This window comes from Sitophilus oryzae, unplaced genomic scaffold (assembly GCF_002938485.1).
Source record: "Sitophilus oryzae breed Bouriz unplaced genomic scaffold, Soryzae_2.0 scaffold_1660_pilon_pilon, whole genome shotgun sequence".
Lineage (NCBI taxonomy): Eukaryota > Metazoa > Arthropoda > Insecta > Coleoptera > Curculionidae > Sitophilus > Sitophilus oryzae.
The window spans coordinates 1,442,820-1,470,793 of record NW_022146348.1 but is presented as its reverse complement, the minus strand read 5'-3'; the positions used below and the strand labels follow the sequence as shown (position 1 = coordinate 1,470,793).

The 27,974-nt window shown below is 33.5% G+C and overlaps 1 protein-coding gene across 4 annotated transcripts in view; it reads right to left on the bottom strand.

Annotated features, from left to right (window-relative positions):
• LOC115880890 (hepatic leukemia factor) overlaps positions 1–27,974 on the bottom strand; it is a 290,548-nt gene that overhangs the window by 149,357 nt on the left and 113,217 nt on the right. Inside the window, exon 1 of one of the 4 annotated variants that reach the window (XM_030898216.1) lies at positions 7,080–7,526. The exons of 1 other annotated variant lie outside the window; for it this stretch is intronic. In XM_030898216.1, coding sequence (XP_030754076.1) covers positions 7,080–7,081 — 2 coding nt within the window. In that variant the 5' untranslated portion in view covers positions 7,082–7,526. Of the gene's footprint in view, positions 1–7,079; positions 7,527–27,974 lie in introns of those variants that run through there. 2 more of the 4 variants (XM_030898217.1, XM_030898214.1) reach the window with 2 other exon arrangements.

Genomic DNA, 27,974 nt, shown 5'->3' with positions numbered 1-27,974 from the left:
CTTATAAGTAAATACAGGGCCATAAGAAAGGAGAAATATTTAAAAAGAAATCGGCGATAACTCGTAAACGAGCTAATCAAAAATATCTAAAGTTATTCTTTTGAATGTGGATTTTAGTGCTCTTCAATAAACCTAAATAGAATTATTCTCTAAAATAATTAGGGAAGCCAATAATTGACCTCGTTAAAATTTACATGGTATTTCCTATGTCCCGTCCGACGATGCAACACCCGGTATAGGGGGTATATTATTTAATAATATTTGTGATTAATAATGCAATCTTAATAAATCTGTGCGTATTTAATAATTGCTTCCATACATAGTTTTAATGAAAGATAATTCTATATAATTGAAAATATTGAGAAAAATTGCAGAGAGAAAGAGAGAGTTATAATTATAAATATAACATGTATAATTCTATTAATTTGTGGTTATTTATGACCGACCTAGACATATCTACATCTATCATCAAGTAGTTAGTTAGCATTTATTTTACAGTAAATAATATTTATTTTAAGTAGAACTGTTTTCAGCTGGTTTACAATCAGTGGCGGATACAGAGGGGGGCCCATGGGGTCCGGGCCCCTCCTAAAATCTGTCAATTGGGTTAAATATTAGGCTTTTGGGTTAAAAATGGCGCCCTAAAAGGCATATTTGGCATTATTTTTTATTTGGGCCCCCGCTAAAATAAATTTCTGTGTCCGCCCCTATTTACAATGTTATATTTCAGTTCGTTAACGTTGAAATTAATCATGATAAATGATATATGAGGATATTCAAATAAGTAATAAAGATTTTGTCTACCGTATACTAGAAAAATATTGTTGTTTTTTAGAAGATTCTTCGTAGGTTGCGATATTATTAGGAATGGGTAGCATTAATAATGGCACAGTCAATTTTTAATGTTCCTATAATAGTTAAAACTTATAACATACCTTCTAATTTTGAAACATAATAATTAATACCTTGAATCTTTAATATAATACTGATACTGATATTTATTTATGTTTAGATTATAGATTTCAATACCGGGTGCGTCTCAAAAGTGGCTCATCCCTATAACTATTTGATTTTTTCAGATAAAAAAACGAGATTTGGTATGTTAGTATATGAAATAAATTAGGATCGATTGACGTATTCAATTATTTCCGGTCATTTCCCGTTTCACCGAAAAAATAACTAGAAATTTTGATTTTTAAATGTACCCTCAGTATTTTTTTACTTTATTCAATAGAAAATAACACTCTGAATAGAAAGACATATAATATGTCAACTTTTGACATCATATGGTTTATTTGAAATTATCACTTGCGGTTCGTAACGAAATTTTGACTCGAAATACCAAGTGTGTGGTATCAAATTATTCGTAAAAAAATGCTTTTTCCAAATATGCTAATGAGCCACCCTTGTTCCGTTTGAAAAAATTGAGATATGATTAAAAATAAGATTTCAGCGTTTTCTAACTGGCCAGGACAAGACACTAAAAACATTAAACGATCAAATCTATTTTTCCAAGGCTCCTTGATTAAGAATTAGTGTTTTTAACATAGCCATGGCACTCTAGATTGAATTTTAAAATACGATTTTTCATTAAGCGAGAATGTCAAAAGTTGACACATGATATGTCATTTTCTATCGAATAAAGTAAAAAAATACCTAGGGTGTCATTTAAAAATCAAAAGTTGTAGTCATTTCCGGTGACACAGGAAATGACCAAAAACAATCAAATACGTCAATCAATCCTAATTTATGTCATATACTAACATACCAAATCTCGTTTTTTTATCTGAAAAAATAAAAAAGTTATAGGGGTGAGCCACTTTTGAGACGCACCCATAGTTTTCCAAATTATACACAAACTAGTTCTTTTTTGTTATTGTAATAATAAAATTGCGAAATAAATATTCAATTTTTTTAACAAATTTGTATTGTATTTTCTAAAAATCTACTTACTATAAATAAAGAATTAGAAATATATTTGAAATTATTAAAGGAAAGTGATTACTGGAAAAATAACTTTAACCATGTCAAAATTGCGAATGAATAAGAAGAATTATCATGGATAAACATGTTTTACATCTACTATAATTCATTAGGAGAGCAACGAAATTTGTTTTGGTTAATTTTATCCTGTCATTTGTCAAAATCAATAGCATATCGGATATTATTCTTTCTACACTCATCAGCACGAAAAACGGACACCTTAAAATTTAAATGTACATAGATAAAAATATCTTAAAAATGAGTTTCAATTTTCGGTATTTTACAAACAAAAGCTTTATTCAGTTTGATTCAATTTGTTTTGTTTAATTTCACACTTCTTAAACACGATTATCCCGCATTGAGCCGAACCATACGACAAGAAAAAGAAAAAAGCGCCTAAGAAAGCAATTAAAGCAAAACGGTTTCTGTATTTTACACGGAACAAGAGAAACCGAAACTGTGTTTATTTTGCTAATAAAATTTGATTAGTACATTGTTTCACAATAGGTATTCACGAATCTATTGTCCTTCGAGGTCTGGTGATAGATAATAGAAAGTGAAATATTAGAGGAAAAAGTTTGACAATTTAAATGACTCAGCTCTTAATTTAAAGAAATTGTCGGTGAAAGGTTGGTATTGGTTTCTGGTATTTTGGACCAAATCACTAACCCTAATATTATTTATAATAATTATTTCTTTAAAAATATTCAACGTGTTCAGGGGAAAACAGAAAATAAGCTATTATCAGATTTCAGTTTTGTTATAATGAATAATATAATTAAAATTGTACTGTTATATTTAAAACAAAATACAGTGGCCAGTTTTCTAATTCGGATATTCGCCAAATCAAACACTTCAGTAGATATACAAGGGTTGTCTTTTATATTTAACATAATTAAAAAACATATTCAATATCTATAGCATCAGTTAAAATTTCTCCATACTGTAAAACTTGGAAAATAAGTTGGTTATAATAATGGTTTTATAATTCGGAAACTCTCTATTTATTTATCTAGTAATGCTAAAACACTCTATTTTAAAGTCGATTAGAGAAAATAGTATGATTCATTGGCAAGCGATGTAAATATTTGTGATCAGGTAAAATTGTGATGTAAGAGGAGGCTTAGCTTGCCGGTGGGAGTCAGTAGTAGACGGGCCGGCCGGCTGTTGTGTTGTGTTTTGTCATAGAGCTGACATTTGGGGGTTGCGACTCTTTTGACTATAAATGTTGCATGTACTGTAAGGCAACGGGTCGTTTGACCAGAAGAAAACATCTTGTGACGTCTTGCCTTCGAGGTTGGTCTTGAGAGTTTGAGGTCTCCCTTGTCTTCTCGATCGACACGATGCGGCGTTGGGGTAGTGAGGTACCCCAGTTAGCCTATTCGATTGGGATGCGAATCTGTTTAGAGGCAGATTTGCGTCCGGGGAAGCCCCTATACTATTTTAGGTGACACTAGCTAGTTGTTGAAGATTATTAACCAATAAATAGATCCGAATAATATTTGAATTAGATGGAATATATGGAATGTGATATATTGAATAGAATGTCAGTGATGTCAGTGGTTAGGGGGCGGAGTACCCCCGGGTGAGTCTTCCTATTTAACTACCAATTTTATCCAGATCAGTAAATGTTTGTTTTGTTATTTTCATCTACAATGAGAGAGTGCTTGCCAATGACCAACTAAATGGATATATGAGGTGAATTTGCATTGTAAAACCCGGTTGAGTAAGCCCCAGATATAAGCGATTTTACAATACACATACAGGTCGTTGACAGGTCTGAATCTGCAGATCGCTTGAATTTCACGGCCGACTATGGCGAAAAATCGACAGTTCTAATCGCACGTTCGCATATTTTGACAAGTTGGAAATTTTGTACTATCAAGATGAGCGATTTAATTAATAATACGACATTTTTAGCCGATTTTATTGATTGGTAGTTTAAAAATTGCTGAAATTTTATACAACATACAACTATTGATTCTGTAAAGAAAAAGAATAAATAATCTGCGAAAGCTTTCAGGTATACCGTTTTTGTATTTTTCTTTGATATTAAGGGCTTAACAATCTTTAAAAGTTTATTAAAACACGTGACATTCACTCTGAGGTAGTTTTTAAGGTCATCTGTTGCAGTAGTTCTTAATTTTCGCACTTCATATGAGATAATGTATCACGTTGTTCACCAATCTTCCACCCAGAGACGCTTTTTTGTCTTTGTAATTGGCTCTTGAAATAACAAAAGCCCGAGAGTATATTTTTTGTATTTAAAAACATTTTTCACTTCAAAGTGATTTGATTAAAACTAACGATAAGTTTCTGTGTGTGGTGAAAGCACAGTTTTCCTTCAGTTCAAAAACTGACAGTCCCAAAACTGAAGATCGCATCGTTCGACGTAAGTGCATTGTGTGTGGCCTGACAAAGTTCAGCTCTTCAGTTCAGATCGTACAGTCCTAGAACTGCCGGCGAACTGTATGGGAATGGGCACCTTTAGTATTAGCGACGATCCAAGAACAGACCCACGAACAACGACAGTCACGCAGGAAAAAGATGGTGATGAATCCTGGATATACACTTATGAACCCGAACGTAAACGTTAATCGGCTGTTTGGGTTTAGAGATGAACCAAATCCGACGAAGGTTATCCCTTCTCGAAGTGTTTCCAAAAAGATGGTGGCCGACATTTGTCTCCAAAGCGGGTCGCAATTCTCTGAAAGATCAAAGAACTGTTACTGCTGATTGGTACATATCTATTTGTTTGTCGAAGTAATTGCTTAGTTTAAACCAACCCTCAACAACGAATGATCTTCCACCAAGATAATGCAAGTTTCCACACAGCTCGAAAAACAATACATCGAATTGTTGGACCATCCTCGATACAGCCCCGACCGAAGTCCTAACGACTTTTTTATTTTTCCAAAAACTAAGAACGAACTGCATGATATAAAAAGCGTAATTTTGAAGGTACCAACAAGCTGCCCAAGAGCTCCTTGCAGAATTGGTTCCAACGGATACAATGCATTTTTCTTTGTGGAGAATACTTCGAAAAACAATAGTGTTTAAGAAGTATCTTACTATTTGTTTCGACCTCTATATGCAAAATATAAAAGACAACCCCCTTATATTCTGCATCCCTTATAAACTGGACAATTTGATATTTTTACCCCTTTATTACACCTCTTTTTACCTCTTTATTAACAAAATTCAAAGGCAAATTAAAAAAAAATAAGTTCGAATTTTTAGTTTTAGAACTAGGGTTTAAGGGGTTCCAATTTTCGGGATCACGATCCCAGTATTGACTATCAGAATGAGAATCTAAAGAAAATGAGAAAATAGCTTTATTAAAATAGCCAAGACAAACTAACATTCATATTTAGTAAGTGAAAAAATACGATTCTTGTTGCAAAAAAAAATAAAGCAAACACGAAAATATAACTTTTAGATATTGACGTTTTTCTCAGACTAAAGTGTATAAAGTCAAATCATTTTAGGTTAGGCATTGAAATTCTCGAGATTTTCGGGATCCCGGAATTTAATATCGGGATTTCGCATATTTCACATATTTAAACTCTATCTATTCTCAGGATTTCATTTTATATTTTTTAAAAATTCTGAATAATTTTTAATGTGTACGTAATTTTGCAAAGAGCATAGAAATATTAACCGATAAATTTACTATAAATTTTATATTTTTCCAGCATTTTCAATATTCAGGAAACAAAAGATCACTAAATAATAATAATTTATTCTATTTAGAAATTGGGATACCTACTTGAGGCCGTGAAAATTATATGATCATGATCATCTAGGTCGCAAATCTTGACCTTGTGTTTAAAATTTATTGAGTCTTTCGACCAAATGGATACAAAACTAAAACAATTAGGTATTACTACATTATATTTTTTAAAAATGTTGCAACTATTATGTTTATTAGTTTCTTAACATTAATGAATTATAGGAGGCAAATTATTTTATCAATCAAAAAATGTAATAAAAATAAAAAAGAGTTTTTCGTTTGATCAAGATTTTGTTGATTGACTTGCCCATTTTACTATTAGCTAACTAAATACAATTTTATTTATCACTGTACATCTTTTCATAATTTAAAATACTTCAAATTTGTTTAAAGAATAAAATAGGGTGACGTAAATAATTAATTATAGTTTTTTATTCAAAAAATTGTCTGCTTTTCGGGTTTAAACAAAACGAAGAGAATAATTAAATTGTGTTTAATTTTTTGTCTAAAAACGCAAATAATAGTTAATGATATAAACATTTACGCAATTCTTGCTTCCCATTGAACGTATTTCAACTTAAAGCAATAATTACAATCTTTAATGTTTTTAAAAATATAGGTATAGAGTTTAAAAAATCTATAAAAATTAAAAATATAATGTTAACAGATCATTTTAATCCACCATTGATAAATTTCTTTAATAGTTACTAATTCATTAAAGAAATTAATTACATATTTACAAAAAAAATATTCGGAGAGATCAAAGGTAGATATGTATAGGTATATATTTTTTTCTTTGAATGAAGTCAGTAATAGAATTATCGTAATAATATTTTTTTTATTCCATAAAATGTAAATTATAATAATGATAAATAAAAACATTTAAGTTTTTTACGTCTGTGAGACAAGTTGTCAAATATTTCTACTTCCCCATGATATATTCTATAAAATTATAATCCTATTATGATCACAAGAATTAAAACTCTCCAAAATTCACTGCAGCCCTTATTGTTTCAAAAGTTTTAACTGAATCTGCTAAAATTACTCGACCCCCCCCTCCATTATTGAATTATAGTAGACATTCTTAATCACAAATATTAAACATTAAGCAAATGTAATCTTCTAGGAATATCAAAACTAAAGCACTATTCTGTGACTAAAGAACTGACCACTGAACCACTTTAAAATGTTTCAAGTGGATTATCAAACTATGGACGCCAAAAATAAAGGACCAAAATATTAAATTTGTAAATCAAAAGGTAATTTGAGTAATCTAAAGTATTCCCAGAAGATTACATTTAACCACCTTGTCACAAAGATATGGGTCTTAATGAATTAAGTAAGGCAAAATAAAGTAAATTACATGTTTTACTCAAAAATCCTTGTTGGGACCAAAAGTCCCCTTTCCCGACTGCACCAAACCGACGAACAAATAATACAATTCCAAGTCAATTATCAAGGACTCCTGCACACACGGATAATCCTTAAATAGGGAAAAATAACACCACCGTCAAAAAAATCCGGTCGCAACCGCCACAAAAGTCTCTAGTCCTCGCGCGGGTACCACAAAACTCATGCCAGGCACATGCTATTTCGTGTAGCTCCCGCACAGATCCTGCCGCCTAGTCCTCAAGCTAGCTGACGTCTATAATCTGACGGACGTACCAACCACGATCTCTTACCGACCACCGGAGCGCTCTTCAGCGCCGGAAGAAAGACTAGACTTGGCGCGAAGCGGACCCGCCAAACCACGGTGGGCACTCACGGCTTCACTCGCATTCGCCGTACTCATGGGCGGGGTGGTGGGGCCAGGCACAACGAACGCGGAATCTACGCGCGAAACACTCTCGTTTTTACCGGTGCTCGGCGGAGTGGACCGCGGCGGTGGTTTTCGCCAATGCCGGAAATCCACCGGTCGCGGCTGTAGCTGTCGAACGATCGACTAGGACGATGGTGATGATGGTCCGTTCGTTCGATGGTCCTGCTGGCTCGGTTCTGCTAGTTGTTGTTGTTTGGCGGTCTTTGTTTTAAGACAGTGGCGTGGAGGCGTCGAATTAATTTAAACACTTTTAGTTTAAAATTTCTAAATTAATTTTAATAGAAATTTAGTACAAGAAGTGATCTCATATGAACACTAAAACAATATTAAATACAGGGTGTCCCAATATTCCGTAGACATAGAACTACTACATTATTTTTGGAATCAACACAATTTAGCTCGATACAAAAGTGCTTCGTTTGTCCGCTAGAGGGCATCAAATTTTAAAATAATACAACATTTATTAGCCGACCATACCAATAGGTATGGTAGGCTATTAAGATCGGCAAAAAAAAAGTTTTTTTTTAATTTCACTCAAAATGACCCCATACAGCACATCAAATCACACTTACGATGTGTTTACATTATTAGATGTAGACACAGGGTGACACAATTCCCCCGATGTAAATATGCTACATTTACACATTGTAGTTCAACACGTATGCACAAAGGTTAAACGTCCGCCTCACAATGTAGCCAGAGTATAGCATTTACGTATACACAAAGTAAGGGATACACAGTGTGCCGTAGGATACACAGTGCTTGTGTATTACGTTTAAACTATGTTTACACATTGCAGTTGTGACTACCTTACTGTTTTAAGTAAGTTAAGTTTGTAAGTTGTGACTTACTTACTACCTACCTGTATTTTGCTTCGTATATACATCTTGTGCTAGATAAAACTACTTCTTAGGAACGAATTTAGAACTTTTCGTTCTTTTTAAGAAATATTTATTCAATGACACCAATTATATCTTTTTAGAACGAAAATTAGGAAGGCAAAACTTTGTATTTTCCAAAAGTGTCTCGATCGTAAGTTCAAGAGAAGTAGCCTTAAAATTGTTCCATTTTTGTTTTCGTATTAAATGTACCATTTTTCTTCCATAAAATGGATTAAGTGGTTAAAAAATAAAATTCTTATATTTATTTATATCATGGAACGCAATAGCGCAAATAACACAATAATAATAATTATTTACACTGCAGAAACCAGAAGTAAGAAAACACTGTAAAAGAACAGAATTTGTATCAAAATGTGTTAAAAATATAAGTACCTAGTATAACAACATACTAAAATGGTAAACACTGGTATATCGCCACGATTTGGTGGACCTCGTTTAATCATTTTTTTCTCCTCTTTTCCCTCCAAGCAGTTGGTTTATTTGCATATTCATTCATCGAGCACTCTGTTGGACTTTGTTGTATTTTATTTCCAGATTAACAATCTCATCCTTAAATTTTATATGAAACTGGTTATTGAATATTAAACATATCTGTATATTGATCCATCAATAACTTACCGAGTATCAGTGTAACAAGTTCTTTGAAGTGCTCTGGTTCATTTAGATTTTTATTAATTCCAAATTAAAAAAAAAATATATTGCAGAGCTAACTCAGCTAACCTTTTTATTATTATACGAGAATATTTGGAGTTTTCATTCATTGGAGTCAACATTTGGTAAATTGGGTATCGAGTAAGGGAAGAGTCGCTGCTAAAATATTAATAATACTCTTAGGAAGGTGTAACAAGGTAATTAAAAACTTGTACTTACCTCAAACTCTCTTTTAAATTACACACAAACAGAACATTAATATAGAGCTTCCGAATGATAAAACAATAATGGCTGCTAACACATACCACTCCTAGAAAGGAGAAAGGAGAGAGGACACATAAGATACACCTGGTCGGTGTGTCTACGCTGAGGCTATCCGCGCGTGCGCACACCTTCATTTCATGCTCGAATGTAGACACAACAGTACACTATTACAAAGTGTCTATATAGATATTTATATTATGTGTGCACGTCACATTTTTACAAGGTGTGTACTATAGGCACAACTATGATACGAAGTATTACAAATACATATGAAGGCGGATTCTCACGACTGGCGTACTTGACAAATATTTGTTATTGGAATATACTTGCCATGTCGTGAGAACGGGTTCCTTGGTCACTTGTCGCGTCCCCACTCTCTGTCGGTAAATATATCCTGAGTCAAACCATTAATCGTACACTTGCCAAGTATACTTGGCCAGCCTGGGCCAGCCTTGTTTAGAATGGCCGAAGGGCAAAAAAACGACTGCGCAAATAATGTTACTGTTATAGCATATGTCCGATTTATTTCCGGATCGTAGTGTTTTTCGAGTTAATTGCTGATAATTTAAAACGGTAAAACAATAATAGATTATGTAATATCAAATTTACATTAATAACTTCAATATTGGCGACATACCTAAATCGTTTTCACAGCAATAAATGGAGTGGACAAATGAAGATTACACGGGAAAAACCAGATATGTCACATTTTCATAGAAATTAAGATAGCGATACAACTTTATAGACAAATGTTAACGTCATTCGAAAAAAGAAAGCAATAATACGCTTAGTCCCAGAGATATTACAGCTTGGTTATTTTGCCGTACAAAGGAAAAACCAGAGTAGTCCACGAGTAAATGGCAAAAACCAGAGATGTACAGTTGTACAAATATAGGAAGAGACTTGGGGATAGCACCGGTCGCATGTTATTTTATATTTCTTACGTCTCTAGCTATACTTTGTTAAGTTGTACTTACGCATGGGCGACAAGCATGCATTTTGCAATTAGTATTATATTATTAAAACAAGGGATATTACAGAAAATAAACGTCGAAAATCAAAAACACAAATAAATTTATTCCGCTCGAAACTTACAATAAACAACAATAATCTCGACTGACCGAAAAACATAGATGAATAAAAAAATCTCTCAAAAACATCATCTGACACGATCGATAGAAAAATATTATCCTTTTGTAACAATCTTAAAGGTATACACATACGTAATTAATTTATGTACGTATATATGGAATATTTTTTTCGTTATCAATATGTTATAAATTTATGTATTGTAATAAAAACCTACTTAAATATTAATTTTCAACAAAAAAAATAATAGTTTAGATTTAGGTTTTATACAACCTTTAATTAATTGAACATCCATGATTTTCCCCTGTTTTGTTTTGCATTATGACTATTTTTTTTAGATTATCTACTTAGATTTTTATTTCAATATTTCAGAATATGGCGATAATTCACAATATTAATAATTCAGAATCGGTAGTAATATATATTTTTCTAATTATTCAACCAAAAATAACATATTTCTTTAAAAACACTTAATTGCATTTTTCTCGGCTCCAATTAAAAGGAACAAAACGGTTTCCCGTGTAGTCTTCAAATGTTGTTGCTTTGGGAATTTATGGATTTATACGAAAATGAGCCCTTCATATCGATGGCCAAACATAAAGAACATAGAAATCGTATTGCAGTGTACAGTAAAAGAACTTAAAAAGAAAAAAGAATCACTAGCACCGACAATTTCGGGACGACCAGTATCCATCGATGCGACTATACTGTTTACTTGCCAAGGATTGTAGGGGTACTTGGCAAATACGCAAATATTGGCGTACTTGCCAAGTACACTTGCCAATGTAGTACAAAGTGGGGACTGGTGGGGATACTTGCCAAGTACGCAAATATTGGCGTACTTGTCAAGTACGCCAGTCGTGAGAATCCGCCTTGACTTATACATTGTATGTCTCATATACCGACGTCAGATTTCGTCATTTTAATAATTATTTGTTACGTTACAAAAAAAACTCTTTAGAATCTTGAGTGCATACGGTATACAACTAGTAAACACTGTATCACACAATTCTATCAATATAAACCTGCGTGTATCTCATATGTATATGTTAGAACTAGATGAACACTAAGGTTCACTTTAACATATTTTGTTTCTCATGTGTCTCCCTTGTAGAAACGTAATTTCATTTGGACGTGCTATATGGGACTTAACGCATTTCACTCAAAAGAACTTCAACGCATAAGTCACAGAACAGCTATCTAGCAACTACCGCACCTGATCGTTCAACCTTGTGGCAAGTGAAAAAATGCGTAAACATCTAGAAATAATAAGAAAAAACAGCAAATTGGTCGAAGGAATTTATCCTTATCATTTACTCTGATAAATGTTTAAATAAACTTTTCAAATTTCAATCCGTCATATTTTCTCAATGACTCGACCGATTTTCAAAATCGAAGCAGGAAAGTATAGAGAATAGAAAGCCCATTTCATTGCGGTACCACTTGACCCCCCTTCCTATTTGAAAAAAATTGGGGGATGGCACCCCCGCTTAGGTGTTGAAGATTTTGGAACCATTTTTGGGGCAAAAGTTGTCTCCCTCACAAACAAAATTGACGTGTTTTTGAATTTTCTGAAAAAAAAATTACCCTGGCCGTTATGCCTTGCGGAACGTTTTCGATGGGCCACCCTGTATATACAGTGTGACCCACTCAAGACCGGGCACCCTCCATAAAATCTGTGTTTATAGTCCGATTTTGATGATTTTTTTTTCAAATATAAAGTTTCAAAAAATGTACTATAGGGCTCAATGTCATGTTATTTCACAAAAAACAAGGCCTACTTAATAAAGTTTTTGTGGTGAAAAATTTGCAAAATCATATTAGCGATTTTTTTTCAAAAAAATTGAGTACACCCCTACATTCGGCATCCCCCAAAACAGTTCTGTACCAAATTTCGTTTAAAAATATTAATTATTAATAATTCTGCAGTTAAATTAAATAATTCCCTATTTTTGCCAATTTAACGATGAGTTATAACGTAACCCTTGAAAAAAACAATCCACAACAATGGGTTTTATTAGCTGTCAATTCTTGCAGCGTAGAATTGAATATTAATTTAATAGCACGCAGAAAAGTGTTGTATCAAGAAATATTATTTGCATTATGGAACAATTAAATATTAGGGATAAAATTGAAATGATTCGTTTAGTGGGTGATAACTATCTTCAAGCAGGAGAAGCTGCCAGAGAATTTAACAACAGACATCCCGACAGACCTGCAGTAAGTAGAAGCACGGTTCAACGAATAAATAGAGTTTTTAATGAAACTGGTTGTGTGTCAAAATACTTACTAAAAAACAGAAGGCCGGAACATTGAATAAATAGGCGGAATGAGGAAATATTAGAATATTTTCGTAACAATCCTCGTGCAAGCATTAGAGGCGCCAGTGTTGATTTGGATATACCAAGGGAAAATATTAGGAGATGTTTGCGAACTAATAAAGTTAAACCCTTTAAACCAAAGATTTTACACACTTTGGAAAACGGAGATGATGTTAGACGATTGAATTCTGCTTATGGGCTCAAGCAGAGTATTTAAATAATAGAAATTTCTTAAAAGAAATTTTATTTAGTGATGAGGCAACATTTAGTACAAACGGAGTAGTATCCTCTCAAAATTCGCGATTCTGGGCAGTCGAAAACCCTGAATGGGTGATCAATACAAGAAGACAGTATTCTCAGAAATTAAATGTGTGGTGTGGCATACTTGATGATAGAATCATTGGTCCATATTTTTTTGAGGGAAATTTGAATAGTCCAACGTTTTTGAATTTTCTGATTAATGACTTTTGGGATGCAATACATAATTTACCATGCCAAACCCGTTTGTGGATAAACCCGAAAATAAGTGGATAGGTCGAAATAGCCCGCTAATTGAGTGGCCACCGAGATCCCCGGACCTAACACCCCTTGATTTCTTTCTTTGAGGTTTCTTAAAGCAACAAGTTTACAAGTCTAGACCTCAATCTGTAGATGAATTACGTATTAGAATTACAGAGGCTTCTGCAAATATTACACCACAGCAGCTTAGGAATGTAACTGTTAATCTAAGAAAAGATGCGACAAATGTATTGAACTGAATGGAGGGCTGGTAGGAAGCAACTAGAATTATTTGAATATGTTTAACTTATTATTCGGTTATTGTGTTGCTTGTAGTATTTTTATCATTGTTTTGTAATAAAACTCGTTGTCATGGATTGTTTTTTCAAGGGTTACTTTGATAACTCATCGTTAAATTGGCAAAATAGGGAATTATTTAATTTAACTGCAGAATTATTAATAATTAATATTTTTAAACGAAATTTGCACAGAACTGTTTTGGGGGATGCCGAATGTGAGGTGTACTCAAATTTTTGAAAAAAAAATCGCTAATATGATTTTGCAAATTTTTCACCACAAAAACTTTATTAAGTAGGCCTTGTTTTTTGTGAAATAACATGACATTGAGCCCTAAAGTACATTTTTTGAAACTTTATATTTGAAAAAAAAAACATCAAAATCGGACTATAAACACAGATTTTATGGAGGGTGCCCGGTCTTGAGTGGGTCTATATATATTTTACAATATACTCTTACAATTTAATTAATTTGTCATAATCCAATTCTAACAGCAACCTTAAAAAAAATAATGTCATTAACTTGCCAAAATGTTAAATAAGTAATCATTGATTCCTCATCAAAAAATATTAGAAAAGTTCCTATAAACATGGATGCGGAAATGCATAGTTTTAAAGTTATATGATGTTAAAACTTTTAATAAATAATCCTTTTGTAATTATCTTAAATACCTTTATTTTTTGGAAGAATTTGCTGTAGGTAGCACTGTACAGGGTGGGTCAAATTCGACGCTTTTAAATGGAAACACCCTTTTCTATAAGAGATAGACAAAAACTAATATCGGTGTCTGGAGCTCAATTTTTGTCAAAAACATGATGGTGAAAACCGCACATCGATATCTGTTATCGTTTCGGAGTTACGGGGTGTTTTTCAAAAATATGCATTTTTAACAAATCGCTGTAACTTTTTTGCTATGGAAAATTTTGTATTTTTATGCAAACATTTCCAAAGCACCTTTTTACGTAGAATTTAATGGTTTAAGTATAATTTTTTTAAAATTAATAATTTAAGAATTATCAACAGAAAATTTGATTTTTTATGGGACACCCTATATATCTTTAATTAGCTGAAAAGAATTTAAAATTACCTCTCCAATAATATAGCATACTTGATATTTTGTTATAATGCCCTTCGAAATACAGATTTTTCAAAAGTTCGCCACTTTTAACTAGTAGGCTTTGGACCCCTCATTGATGATATGCCCTTAAAGGAACTCGAAAACATATTTTTCCAGCAAGACGACGCACCGCTTCTGAACGCTAAAGTTATCAGCAAATTTCTGCAGCCAATTTCAAGAATAATTGAATAGCTGACCAAGAACCCAGCCGTTGGCCGTCGAGGCCGCCTAACTTAGTGCCCATGGATCTAATCCTATGGATATATTTGCGGAAGAATAAAGGTTCCTTATTCTTCTGTATAATCTAGACAAGAATTAGAAATACTTAGCAGTTATGAGAGGGTATCTTTCACCCACACTGAGTTAATGAATTCCGCGAGAAATGTTCAAAAACTGCCCTGTCTGTCCATAACAGAAGACGGTCGATATGTCGAACACCTGTAGCAAAATCTCATGACCTGGTTTGCTATTTATTTTTATTGTTATGAGATATAGTTTAAATGTGTTGATGTTGGTTAAATATATTTTAAATTGTTATAAAATTCTGCATCTTTCATAGCAAATATTATTTTTGTTTTAATTGACGCTCACAGCTAGAATTTTTTTGCATTACAGTCGGTGCCGTTCAAAGCCTACTTATTTAAAGCGGGCGAATTTTTATATACTCTATATCTCGAAGAGGAATCGAGCAAAATATCAAGTGTGTTATATTTTTGGAAAGGTAATTTTAAATTCTTTTCAATAAATTATAAATATACAGGGTGTCCCATATAAAAAATCAATTTTTCTGTTGATAACTCTTAAATTATTAATTTTAAAAAAATTATACTAAAACAATTAAATTCTACGTAAAAAGGTGCTTCGGAAATGTTTTCATAGAAATACAAAATTTTTCATAGCAAAAAAGTTACAGCGATTTGTTAAAAATGCACATTTTTGAAAAACACCCCGTAACTCCGAAACGGTAACAGATATTGATGTGCGGTTTTCACCATCATGTTTTTGATGAAAATTGAGCTCCAGTCACCGATATTAGTTTTCGTCTATCTCCTATAGAAAAGGGTGTTTCCATTTAAAAGCGTCGAATTTGACCCACCCTGTACATCAGCGTTATAAATTTTAATGACATTTAGTAATAAATTATATTAAATAAATAATTTATTAATTTATTTTATTTTTATTTTAATTTTATTAATTGTGATTAATAAAATAGCGTTAATCTCATCGAGGAGGCCAAAAGGGAAAAATATCAAGATACAACAGAAACCTGAAATAAAATATGCAGGTCCGTATTTAAAAAAATTAAGTTGGCCTCTGTATCGCACAAATTATCAGCTAATTTGAAAATCTAAAAATACTATCAGATAGCCCTAATAAAGTGGCTATGAGAATGTGCATTAGTTTTTTGATTTTCTAAAAAGTAACGATAGGAAAAAATAAAATTGATTTTCAAAAAATTCCGTTTTTTTTCCAAAAAAAACTCAGCAACCCTTGACATTTTTAAAGCCTTTTTGATGGCATCTTGGTGAACATCCTAAAGCGCAACTTTACCCCTAATTTAACTTGTTTATGTATCTATTACGCTTACCGAGATACCAATGCTCGTACCCCGAATTTGTAGCACCCTGTATATAGTCTCATTGATAAAATAAAAGAGGATTATAGAATCAAATTCCTCCATCTATACCAAAGTTCTCTTTTATGAGCTCCGATATTCGTTTACGGAAGCGATACTTTTTAATCCACTTAGAAATCTATTTGCCCACTTCATATTTTCCTTTAATAGTACAATCAAATTCACTTCGGAAAAATCATAAATAATGCATGACGGTTCAGTGTCGTGATGCGGATCGTAAAAATATATAGGTAAAAAGCTTACTGAAATTTAAAAACCTAATTTAATATTTCTAATAGACGTGCCCTAGTTCCCAAAGGAATAGATCCCGAAATATAGTCTATATTGTATTCTTCCTATAATGATATTTACTTAGATTAAATTTCAGTGGCGCGGCGTATGGACTTCGATGGTAGTCGATGGTTTATAATCATAATTATAAAAATATATAATAATAATTATACAGGGTGAGTATTAAATAGGGTAATTCCGGGAGAGATGGACCACCGCCTGAGATGGACCAGTCGCGTAACTTCAACGGTAATCGTTAGGGGGTGCTAGTTTTAACGTGTACGTGAGCCAAGTTACGTTTCAGTGACGCTTGAACACAGCCGCATGACACTTCTTATGGGAGAACTGGCAATGGTTGAAAACTTGACTACAAGCGATTTTCTAGGAATCTTCCTTACCGATAAATTATTGACAAGGGTGACAGATAAAACCTTGACGTTCTTTCAGTATTACAGTTCATCGCTTTTTCTTTCTAAAGTGTGCGTTGAAAGGAGACAAAAACAATTTTTGGTGACCCATAATTTGTTATTCGAACACCACTTTTCTCCTTGTCGGGTCGTTGACGTTGACTTGTCGCCATTTTATTTCTTTTGTTTACACGCTGCAGTTTGCTTTGTAAATTGAATACATAAATTATTTAGGCAAATATAGGTTTTTGATAAAACTCCTTGGACTAACGTGTAGGTAAGTGTTGATAAATAAGTTTTTTTTCATCTTAACATGCTCATTGTCATTCTCCTGATTTAGGTGACAGAAAAGGATCATCAAATGAAATTGAATTTTATATTTTTTCATCCCAGGACCGATAATAAAATATATATTTTATGGATACCTTCCTAAATATCAACGAGATGAGCCATCGGAAGAAAGGGACCATAGTACAAAACAGAAAGGTGATCTTTTTTCTTTCCACTTAGGATATTGAAATTATTATATACTGTAGTCGTGTTTGGCATTATGCTCTTAGAAATATAGGTAAACAAAGAAGAACAGATATAAAGCATCCCAGAGGAAAAGAGAGGCAATACCTGTACTCTCTCTCTGATATTTGTGAAAGTTACGGCAAAGTATTGTTGTAAATGTCATCTTTTTAATCGACCTGAAAACTTCGAGCAAAAAGATGACACTTTCAACAAAACCCTGACAGATATCAGAGACGATACAGGTTTTTCCTCTCTTTTTCCCTGGAATACTTTTAATTTATTATTCTTTGTTTATCTAGATTTCTCAGAGCACTATGAACGAACTCAGCTTGTATGTTTGAAATAATCGTCCAGTTGGCTTCAAAATGATGATCGATGACATTTCCTATATAATTTTACTTTCAAAATTATGATATATATCGTCATTTCTAAGCCATCTATGACGCCATTTTTTTCAGTTTTGTTATAATTAATTTTGTCTCTTGATCTACTTGTAACATTATTTTTTAATTTTATTAATTTATTGTGGTGAAATTAATTTCTGTTGTATATTTGATATTGATATTAAACATATTTTTAAAAAATGGTGTATTTTTTGTGTTTTTATCTATGTCATAATTAAAAATAAATGAAGAATTAAAATTTTTTATTTTTTTAAACTTCCCGCCATGCGTGACAATTTAGTCCGTAGTTCCTACAAGCGAAATTGGGGGCGCTAGTAGCAGTAGACTTGTCAACAGTGTCAAATTTAAACGTCAATTTCACTTTCCAATATTTAGCAAGGCGCTCGCACTTCTTCTTGTGTATGTGTTTTGTGGTTGCAAGTATAGGATGCATTTACAGCGTTTGCAAAATAAATTTTTCGATTTTAAGACGTGCTATAATTTTTGAACCTGATTTTGAGGAAGCGATTTTGTCTAAATGCAAGTATTTCTTTAAAAAATTTGGTTAAATATATAATGTTTGGTGTCCCTTTTTACTAGTTTAAGTAGTGTAAGCCTTGAAATGTAACTAAATTTTAGGTTATTGTGTGGTTCATCTATCCCCGAAATTTGGGATAGATGGACCGCACACACATGAACTGGTATAATTTTGTTTTTTCAGAATGCCGACTAGATACAAACGGAAGCCAAGTGCAGAAAGGGCCTCGTGGTCAGGAAATGACCTAAATAATGCCATAACGGCAAGTAATTCAGGAACGATGGGTGTAAACGCTGCCGCCAGGCACTTTAATGTTCCAAAGGCTATTTTACTTAGACGAGGTAAATCTGGAAACCAAACCAAAAACGGATCGTTAGGTCCCTTATCGACTTTGGGAGATGCAACTGAAGTAAAATTAGTAGGCCACATGAAAAAACTCCAAATGTTTGGATTTGCTCCAACAAGACTTGATGCGCCTCAGATAGTTTGCTTGCTGAGCAACATCGTTTTGATACGTCCACCAAACTAGCGGGCTATGATTGGCCTAACCTTTTCCTAAATCGGCATCCTGATCTTAGCGTTAGAGTAGCTGAAGGGGTGTCAATAAACCGTAAAACTGCTATGTGCCACGAAATCGTTGAAAACTACTTTCAATTGTTAGAAAGTATTCTTGAAGGAAATCAGCTCTTTAATAAACTGCGCAATATTTTTAATGTTGATGAAACAGAAAAACCAAAACCAAACCAAACCGCGCTTCTGGACCTTCCGCCTCTTCACATAGTGATCCAGGCGGAGGCAAGAATGGGACTCTATCGACAACAAAGTGTCTTGTCTCTGGGAAATAGGACAGAAACAGGACACTCAAAGATGGGAAATTCTATCGGGGGACCTCTACTCCAAAAGAGGTCGGACCAGATGACCCCTCTTTATCACTACCACAAACCATTCGAGGTGAACAAAATGGATCGAGGAATGTGGACAGATATAACATTCCTTCAGGATGGACTAACCTGGTATACAGACGGGTCAGGTATACAGGATGGACTAACCTGGTATAAAGACCGCTGAAGGAACAGGAGCTGGAGTATTTGGGGAAAGACCAAGGGTAAGTTTATCCTTTTCCTTGGGTAAACACTCAACCGTATTCCAGACAGAAATCTTCGCCATTCTACAATGTGCGAGAGAAAACAATAGAAGAGCTTATTCAGATAAGCTCATCAATATATGCTCAGACAGTCAGGCGGCACTTGGGGCGCTTATGAGCCCAAAGGTATCGTCGAGACTCGTCTGGGAATGCCTAGGTGAACTGGAAGCTCTGGCTCGACGGAACAGAATTAAATTATTCTGGGTGCCGGCAGAATTAAATTATTCTGGGTGCCGGGCCACAGCGGCATCCAAGGCCACGAAAAAGCCGATGAGCTAGCTAGGCAAGGATCATCGGCATCTTATCTTGGTCCGGAGCCAGTACTGGGAATACCCAAATGTATGGCCCGTAGTGCATTAAAACTCTGGATCAGGGAAAAGCAGAATGTCCACTGGAGAAACAGACAGGGGCACAGGCACAGCAAGGCTTTTATCCAATGACCTAGCTCCAAAACCGCAAAAGAACTGCTAATGCTTAGCAGGAATAAATTGCGGATTACAACAGGCCTCTTGACAAGACATATGGCTGTCAAGTGTTACCTGAACAAGCTCAATCTGCATCAAGGAAGTCTTTGCTGCAGACTCTGCGATAAAGATCCTGAAACAGCGGAGCACATAATATGTCACTGCGAGGCTCTGGATCGCAAGCGACACTTTTTATTTGGGAAAGCTAGGCTAGAACCGGAGGAACTATGCTCCCATCCTATCAAGGACCTGCATAAGTTAGTGCAGGGCACAGGGATAGGAGAATGGGTGCAGATATAGAAAGGGGACAAACACAATAGGCCTCACAGGTCGCAGTGTTTCCGGCAGAGGACGGCCCCTTATTGTGAAAAAAAAACAGAAAACCAAAAAAAAAAAAAAGAACGCGAGTGAAAAGAAAAGCAAATTACATAAGAAACTAACAACGTAATCATCGAAAAGTGCAAGGCTTAGACCAAGTAAGAATAGAGAGTCGTTAACCAGGACTTCTGAGTCAGAGGGCAATGTGTCTTTACACGATGAGAGCGATGGCTTTGAAGATTGGGAAGAAAATAACTGCGCTGGTTGTGGTGAAAATTACAATATCACAACAAAAACCGACTACTGGGTTCAATGCATTGTATGCACTCGATGGCTGCACGAGTCATGTCTAAAATACGAAAATTTGTGTGATCGGTGTGGAAAAAAGGCTGTTACTGTTCATTAATATAATAGCAATCTATTTTTTGTAACATTATTATATTTAAGAATGTTGTTTCTATACTTTTTATTGAGGTTCATCTCACCCCTTGTGGTTCATCTGTCCCATACATGGTGGTTCAACTAAACCTCATCCTCTGGGACAGTTGGACTACATGGTGTTTTTTTTATATATACATATATTTTAGAAACCTTTAAAGGTAAATGAGTTTAAGTTCCTGTTTATTATTAGAATACGTTGTTTTGGTTGTATCAAATTTTTTTGTGTTAATAAAGCTGTTTTTAGGCCAGATATGGCCAAAATCAAAAAGGTGGTCCATCTTCCCCGGAATTACCCTAAGTGTAAATATTTTCAGGGCGGTAGATCTCGATAAAAAAAACATATTTTCTCTTTGCCATTTTTCAGATAAGTCCAAAATAACCGAGTTATTTAAGTTTGAAAATTTAAAAAAAATTGATTTTTTTCTGAAAAAATGTTGAGAGCCACCGGATTTTTTCTGTAATTGCATCCCTTTTAGTGCCGTAACCATAGAGTAAAGCCGTAACTATGGTAATATCGGAGATGAAGAAATTATACCGTAGAAAAATTTGCGGTGAACGGGCAGTTCTAAAAAGTTTTCAAAAAATATACAGGGAAATTTAAAAGAAAATACACGATTTTAATCATCTTTTTTTTGCGAAAAAATCTCATAGACGTGTTCCTGGGGTCGAAATATACCACCCCTAGAAATATTTGCACTTATTTAAGACTCACCCTGTATATCAATTAAAAGATAAAATTACATTGTTTTTTTTTTAATAATGCATCTTTGGCAATATTTCTTATCAAGTTAAACTTCGAATTTCTACCTGATAACAATTACTTAATAAGGTAAAAGCAAAAAGCTTCAAACTTTCTGTCTTATTATTTTTTAATTTGTTTTTAATATTTACTAAAAAAAGAAATTTGGTATGTCCATAGATTGGACCAAGGCAAACTTAACCCTGTACGACCCGTGTCACTGTGACAGTGAGTTTTGACGTAAGAAACGTCAAACGTTGATGTCGTACGATCGCGACCGAATTTGGTGGGTAGGCTATGTGAGCGACGGTGCACACGGTCTCACCCTGCAAATTTGGATACGACTAGGGAATGCAATCCCGCAAACGCGGGATCCTCTGTAATTCCGCGGATCAAATTTGCGGGATTTACCGTGCGGGATCTGCGGGATCGACACCAGGGAATTCCACTTACGGATTGGTCATTAAAAATTAGTGAAACAAACAGGTTAGTTATTACATTTCTTTCTGGCGTGCGTAAGTGAAGAAAAGCGTTTAACTAGTACTTGTGGACAATTTCGTCAAATAAACTGCCGGACATAATTATCGGGACAAGCAAAATTTTAGGGTAAATTTAAAGTTATCTATCGTTTTGAATATCTCTTGAACTAAAAAAGGTTTTGGGATGCGGTTTGGACCAGGTTTTAGATGCATCTATTGTGATTAAGATACTATGTGATTTTCGAAAATATATTTAGCGAATTCTTGTATACAGGGCGTTTTATAAGAGTGTGAAAATTTGGTCAAGAATCTTTTTTACAGCAAGTTTACAGTTTTTAAAAAATCGAAATTTTTACCATGTACGACTAATCTGTATTAAAATTAGAAAAAAACAATTTGATCGGTTTTTTATTTTTTTTTGTTTTAAGGAAAATACGACGTTATACGTTACATTTTTAGTCATACGATGGTCCTAAATGGTACAAAAAGCTTTGTACATTCTGCATATGCCAAAAAATTATTGATATAGAAAAAAGTAGATAACTAACACAAATTGAAAAAAAACCTTCAATATCAGAATAATATTTTTATTTATAAAATAAGTAGATAAATTATAATAAAATTTAAGTTTATTTAATATTAAATATATTTTTTGAACACCCTGTATACATCGGTCCAAATGTATGTTCAGCTAGTTTAAGATACACGCTATATCAGTATATTGTGGGCCTATGCAAAATGTACAATGCCTTTTGTACCATTTAGGACCAAATGTATGATTATAAATGCATATTTTTCGAAAAAAACTCGTATTTTTCGTTAAATTTCGATTTTTCAAAAATTGTAAATTTTCGGTAGAAAAAATTCGTGAACAAATTTGTACACTATTATAAAACACTCTGTATACGAGAATTCGCTAAATATATTTTCGAAAACCACATAGCATCTTAATCACAATAGATGCGTCTAAAACCTGGTCCAAACCGCATCCCAAAATCGGAGAGAGAAAAGAAGAGCATTTATTGTTTACAATCCCGCAATTTTGCGGATCGATTGCTTTAATTCCGCGGGTATGCGGGATTCAGATTTTGGTGCGGGATTGCGTTCCCTAGATACGACGTTTCATTTACATCTTCATCAGAGTGGGACTAAAGATTTGGTATTGAAGAAAAGATGTGGGTTAATTTACAAGTACCTTATTAACGGTTCCAATATTCAAAGAATCGAGAGAACCGTTAAAAATGCCGATCAATTTCAGCCAAAAGAACCAATTCGACGAAATACAACGTTGGACCCTACAATTTTGACTCTCGGGATATTTTCAAAGTTTTGCAACAACTTTCACTCGATCCATCTCGCTCGGTAGGTACCGTTTCGGAATTTCTTCACGACTGAAAACACAAATTATGTCGGATTATATTTGGTTTCGTTTCTCGATGCAAAATATTGTGTTGTTTTTTTTGTCCAAAATCATACATTCAGTACTTTTAACTATTAATTTAGTAATACTCTTCAATATGGTTATAACCATAGACTTAAAATAAAATTTTATTTTAAGTCTATGGTTATAACAGTAAGTGACAGGGGTTTTTCCATTTGTATGAACACGTAAATCAAAGGTATACAGGGTGTTTCAAAAAACATGTGCCATCTCTCGTGGGGAGATTCATCGCGTAAAAATATGATTTATTTTTAATATGTTTTTTGAAACACCCCGTATACAGGGTTCGGCGATAGTTCGTCGGTCATCTGTAGCTCCTATATTAAGAAATTTGAAAATTTGTAGAAATCTAAAGTATGTACGAGGAGGTCGAATGAATCGGGATGATGTTTTTAATGGAACACCCTGTAGGTATATTATTGCATTTTTGACTTTCTTTCGGGTCACTTTACATAATCCTAAAACATGAGTAAATATATTGCGATAATTTCAGAGATATTAATAAATAAATAAAAAATAGGTATATATTTTTCAACAATGATGGAAAGTTAAACAATGAACATTTTTTATATTTAAAATATTTCAAAATTTTTAATGGTTTCGCAGATACACGCACCCAAGTAGCATTTTCACGACTTGCGACCACATGTTTACTAATCACAACGTTGGATTAGTTACAAAAAATAGTTAGCTCCCTACCTTGGGTATTAAAATAAATTTAAACGTTTTTATAACGTTGTGCCGACGTTGGACTAGTACTAGAGCAAAGTAGGAAGCTTCTGCGACGTCGAATAAACGTTGTCTTGTAACCTTTTTTGCTTAAGTGATCTTTAGGTGATTCGGACAACGTAGTTACAACGTTGGACAATATAGAGTTTTCCGACGTCAGTTTCAGGACCTATTCCAACGTTATGCAAACGTCGTCTGTTTTACTAATTCCAACGTTGTTTAGATTTCCTTATTCTTACGTTGGTAGGACGTCGCGTCACTACCTTTTTGCAACTGTATTGAACCATAACCTTAAATTTTAAATTTTCATTTCATTGTTCTGTTCAGTCAGACAGTTCAGTGCTGTTTTTGTTTTTATAAAAAAAAAACTTAATTAAAATGGGACATAAGAAAGGTACATATAAAACTAAATTTAAATATACATCGACATATATTACCGATAGTTTATCCACTCCCTCGTTTATTTATATTATAGAGGGCGGCACAAGCTAGACTCTAGGATGACTAAATTAGGCAATCTTGCGACTAGTATACTACCTGTTAAGGCCGAACTGCGACTTTATTAGTCCAGTATGCGACTACTCTAACTACTCCATCTTAATCTCCAAAACAACAAAGTGAAAGCCGCCATGTTGTTAAATAAGAAAATGTTTCGTTCCTAAAATAGCAATTCCTGCTTTTTGAATACATTAACTTGAAATATTTGACCCTAAAAAACACGCGGAAACAATTTTTTCGACTGCGAATAAATTATTCTCATTTTACTAAAAAAAAAAAATCAAGAAGATTTTTAAAACTTCTTTAATTTTAAGGCCCATTAGTATTTTTCAAAGTAGAAACAATACATTTATGAATAAAGTTGTTTGCGTTTAGCTTTTTTACCTTGGGTAACGAGTTACAGAGTCGGTTAAAGTGTTTCAATAATTATGATCTTCAAACAGCCTCCACACTTAAATACTTTTGTTTTGTTTTCCTTCACTGCCATCTGACATATGTCTCTAACTAAATCATAAAAGTAATATTTTTACTAAAATTATCCCAATTTAGGATAAAACGCGACTTAGACGCTATATTAGTTTTGTATTTCTGTGAATTAGGATTTTAAACAACGTTGCAGTTTGTACTAAATTAGGCTTCTAGCCAACGTCGGTATCCAACGTCGTTTCGACCCAAAAATTATTCTCCAAACTAGTGCAGACTAGGGTTGGCACGAGGTTGTGCCGACGTTGCGCCCCGACGTTTGGTCGCGTGACACAACGTTGTCCCGACGTCCAAATGCTGCTTGGGCAGTATTATTTCATATTGCTCTTTCAACGGTAAAATAGGTACCAGAGAAAAAATCATTGAGTGGCTTTGATTTTAAATTTATTGTGGAAAATGCCATATGAAATATAAAACCGCGAATATCTCTGAAACCGTTAAAATTTTTGAAATAATCTAAATACAAAAAATATTAATTTTTTAATTCCCCATTTATTGAAAAAATAATATACAAGGCGTTTCGTTTAAAAAAACGAAGAAAATTTATTTTGTATCGTAGAAAGTTTGTCGCGGAATTTTGAACATCCTCTATGATTTACGAATACCATTATTTATAGCAAAGTAAGTACAGACCATATAAAGTATATACTTAATATAGTTTTGATTTCAGAACAGTTCTTGTATTTTTAACATTTTTTTTAAGAAAGGTTAAAAAATATATATTTTTCATTGATTTACTAAAAATCTCTGAAACTGTCGAAATAGATTTGCTCATATCTATATACAGGATGTTCCATTTAAAAGAGGTCATCCTGATTCACTCACACTTTATGAGCCACCCTATAGAAGTTAAAACATTTTCCCGAAATATATTCTAGTACCTAGTACAATTTGCAGATTAGGCCATAATTGCAAATAATTGAAGAATATGCCAAATGGGGTCTCAGTAAATACAGAGAAAACAAAATACCTTCCAATTGGAGCCAATACAGAAAATTTTATTTTGGACAATAATATGGAAATTAGGGCATGTGAAGATTGCAGGTACCTGGGTTCGATATTTACAGGAGATGGAACGGACGATAGAGAAATAAACAACAGAGTAATACAGGCACGAAGAGTTATCAGATGCAAAAATGGCATTCTATGGAGCACTAAAATTACAAAAAAAAACAGGAAATAATAATAATATATATACGAGACACTAGTTAAAAGCATATTACTCTATGGATGTGAAACATGGCGACTCACTGAAAGGAATAAAAGGAAATTAGAGACCACAGAAATGGACGCGATTAGAAGAGCAATGAGAATTTCACGGAGGGATAAGATCAGAAATGAAGACATTAGACAACATTAGATGGGAATAGAGGGAACAATAGTAAATGATATAGAACAAAAACATAATATGGTACGGCCACGTTCAGAGAATGCACAATGAAAGAATTCCAAAACAAGTCATTCATTGGATACCACCTGGTAAACGAAAGAGAGGACGTCCCAAGAAAACATGGATGGAAGGAATAAGAAGGTCGATGAGTGAGAAAAATCTGACCGAAGATCAATGGGAAAATCGCATAAACAAAATTCCCAATTTTTTTATTCTATGAGTTACAGATGCCCGAAGCACTAATGCTGGACCCTGTAGTCCCTGTATAAGAACTTGTAAATTAACTAAAATAAACGTAAATAAAATAAATTATAAATATTTTATTTCAACACACATATTAAGCTTAAACACATTTGAATGTGTTTTTTTAAATAAAGGCTTTGTTAAGATAACTGGATAAATAGTAACTTGATAATTCTATTCTTGACTCTATTAGTATTACTGTCAGTGAATTACTCGTCACAGAGTTTTAGTGACAGCTGCTAAAATTTTTGTATTACAGTACGTCTGCCGTTCTGTAGCTACGGGGTATCCGTGAGAGGGGAAACGATATTCTCTCGATGTTTTTCATAAAAAAATAGACGACGCGTCTCATCAATAAAAATTCCACAAATTTGCAAGTAGCCAATAAAATGAGTGGGCGGAGCGATTGGCGGTGACGCACTCGTCAAATCGACGTATAAAATATATTGCTGTTTATTTAAATGTTTTTTGTCCGCATTCCTTTCATAGACACAGATCTAGCAGATGTACTGTATGTTGTTATACTATGTACTTATATTTTTAATACATTTTGATACAAATTCTGTTCTTTTACAGTGTTTTCTTTTGGAAAATACAAAGTTTTGCCTTCCTAATTTTCGTTCTAAAAAGATATAATTGGGATAACTGAATAAATAATGCTTAAAATGAACGAAAAGTTGGGCATCAAATCTTGTATTATTTCCTAAATTCGTTCATAAGTTCGTTAAACCCGTTAGACAATTCAAGTGAAGATTTGCAGGTCCAATATTAAAACAGATCAATAATAAATAAACAAATCTAATCAATATTTATATTTTTAAAGCTTATAAAACATTCACGATTATTTGTCTTGTTTTTCATGTTTTCTTTAAATGTTCCTGACTTTAAGAAACAATGGCTGATGGCTGCATGTTAAGTTTAAATGGTCCTAAAAGTCATTCTATTTAGTTAATGAAATTTGTTTACCTTTACTGCCTACCTCCATTGCTTTTGGATGTAAATACAAAATATTATTACAAATTTTAGAAATTAAATGAGAATTTCACTCGAACTTCCAATATTTGCTTGATTTCTGTCACATAAATGACATTGATTGACAAACAATAACCAGAAAAACCAGCGCTGGTTAGTTTGGTGACAGTTATAACCATAGATAAAAGAAAATAATCTTCTATTAAGAA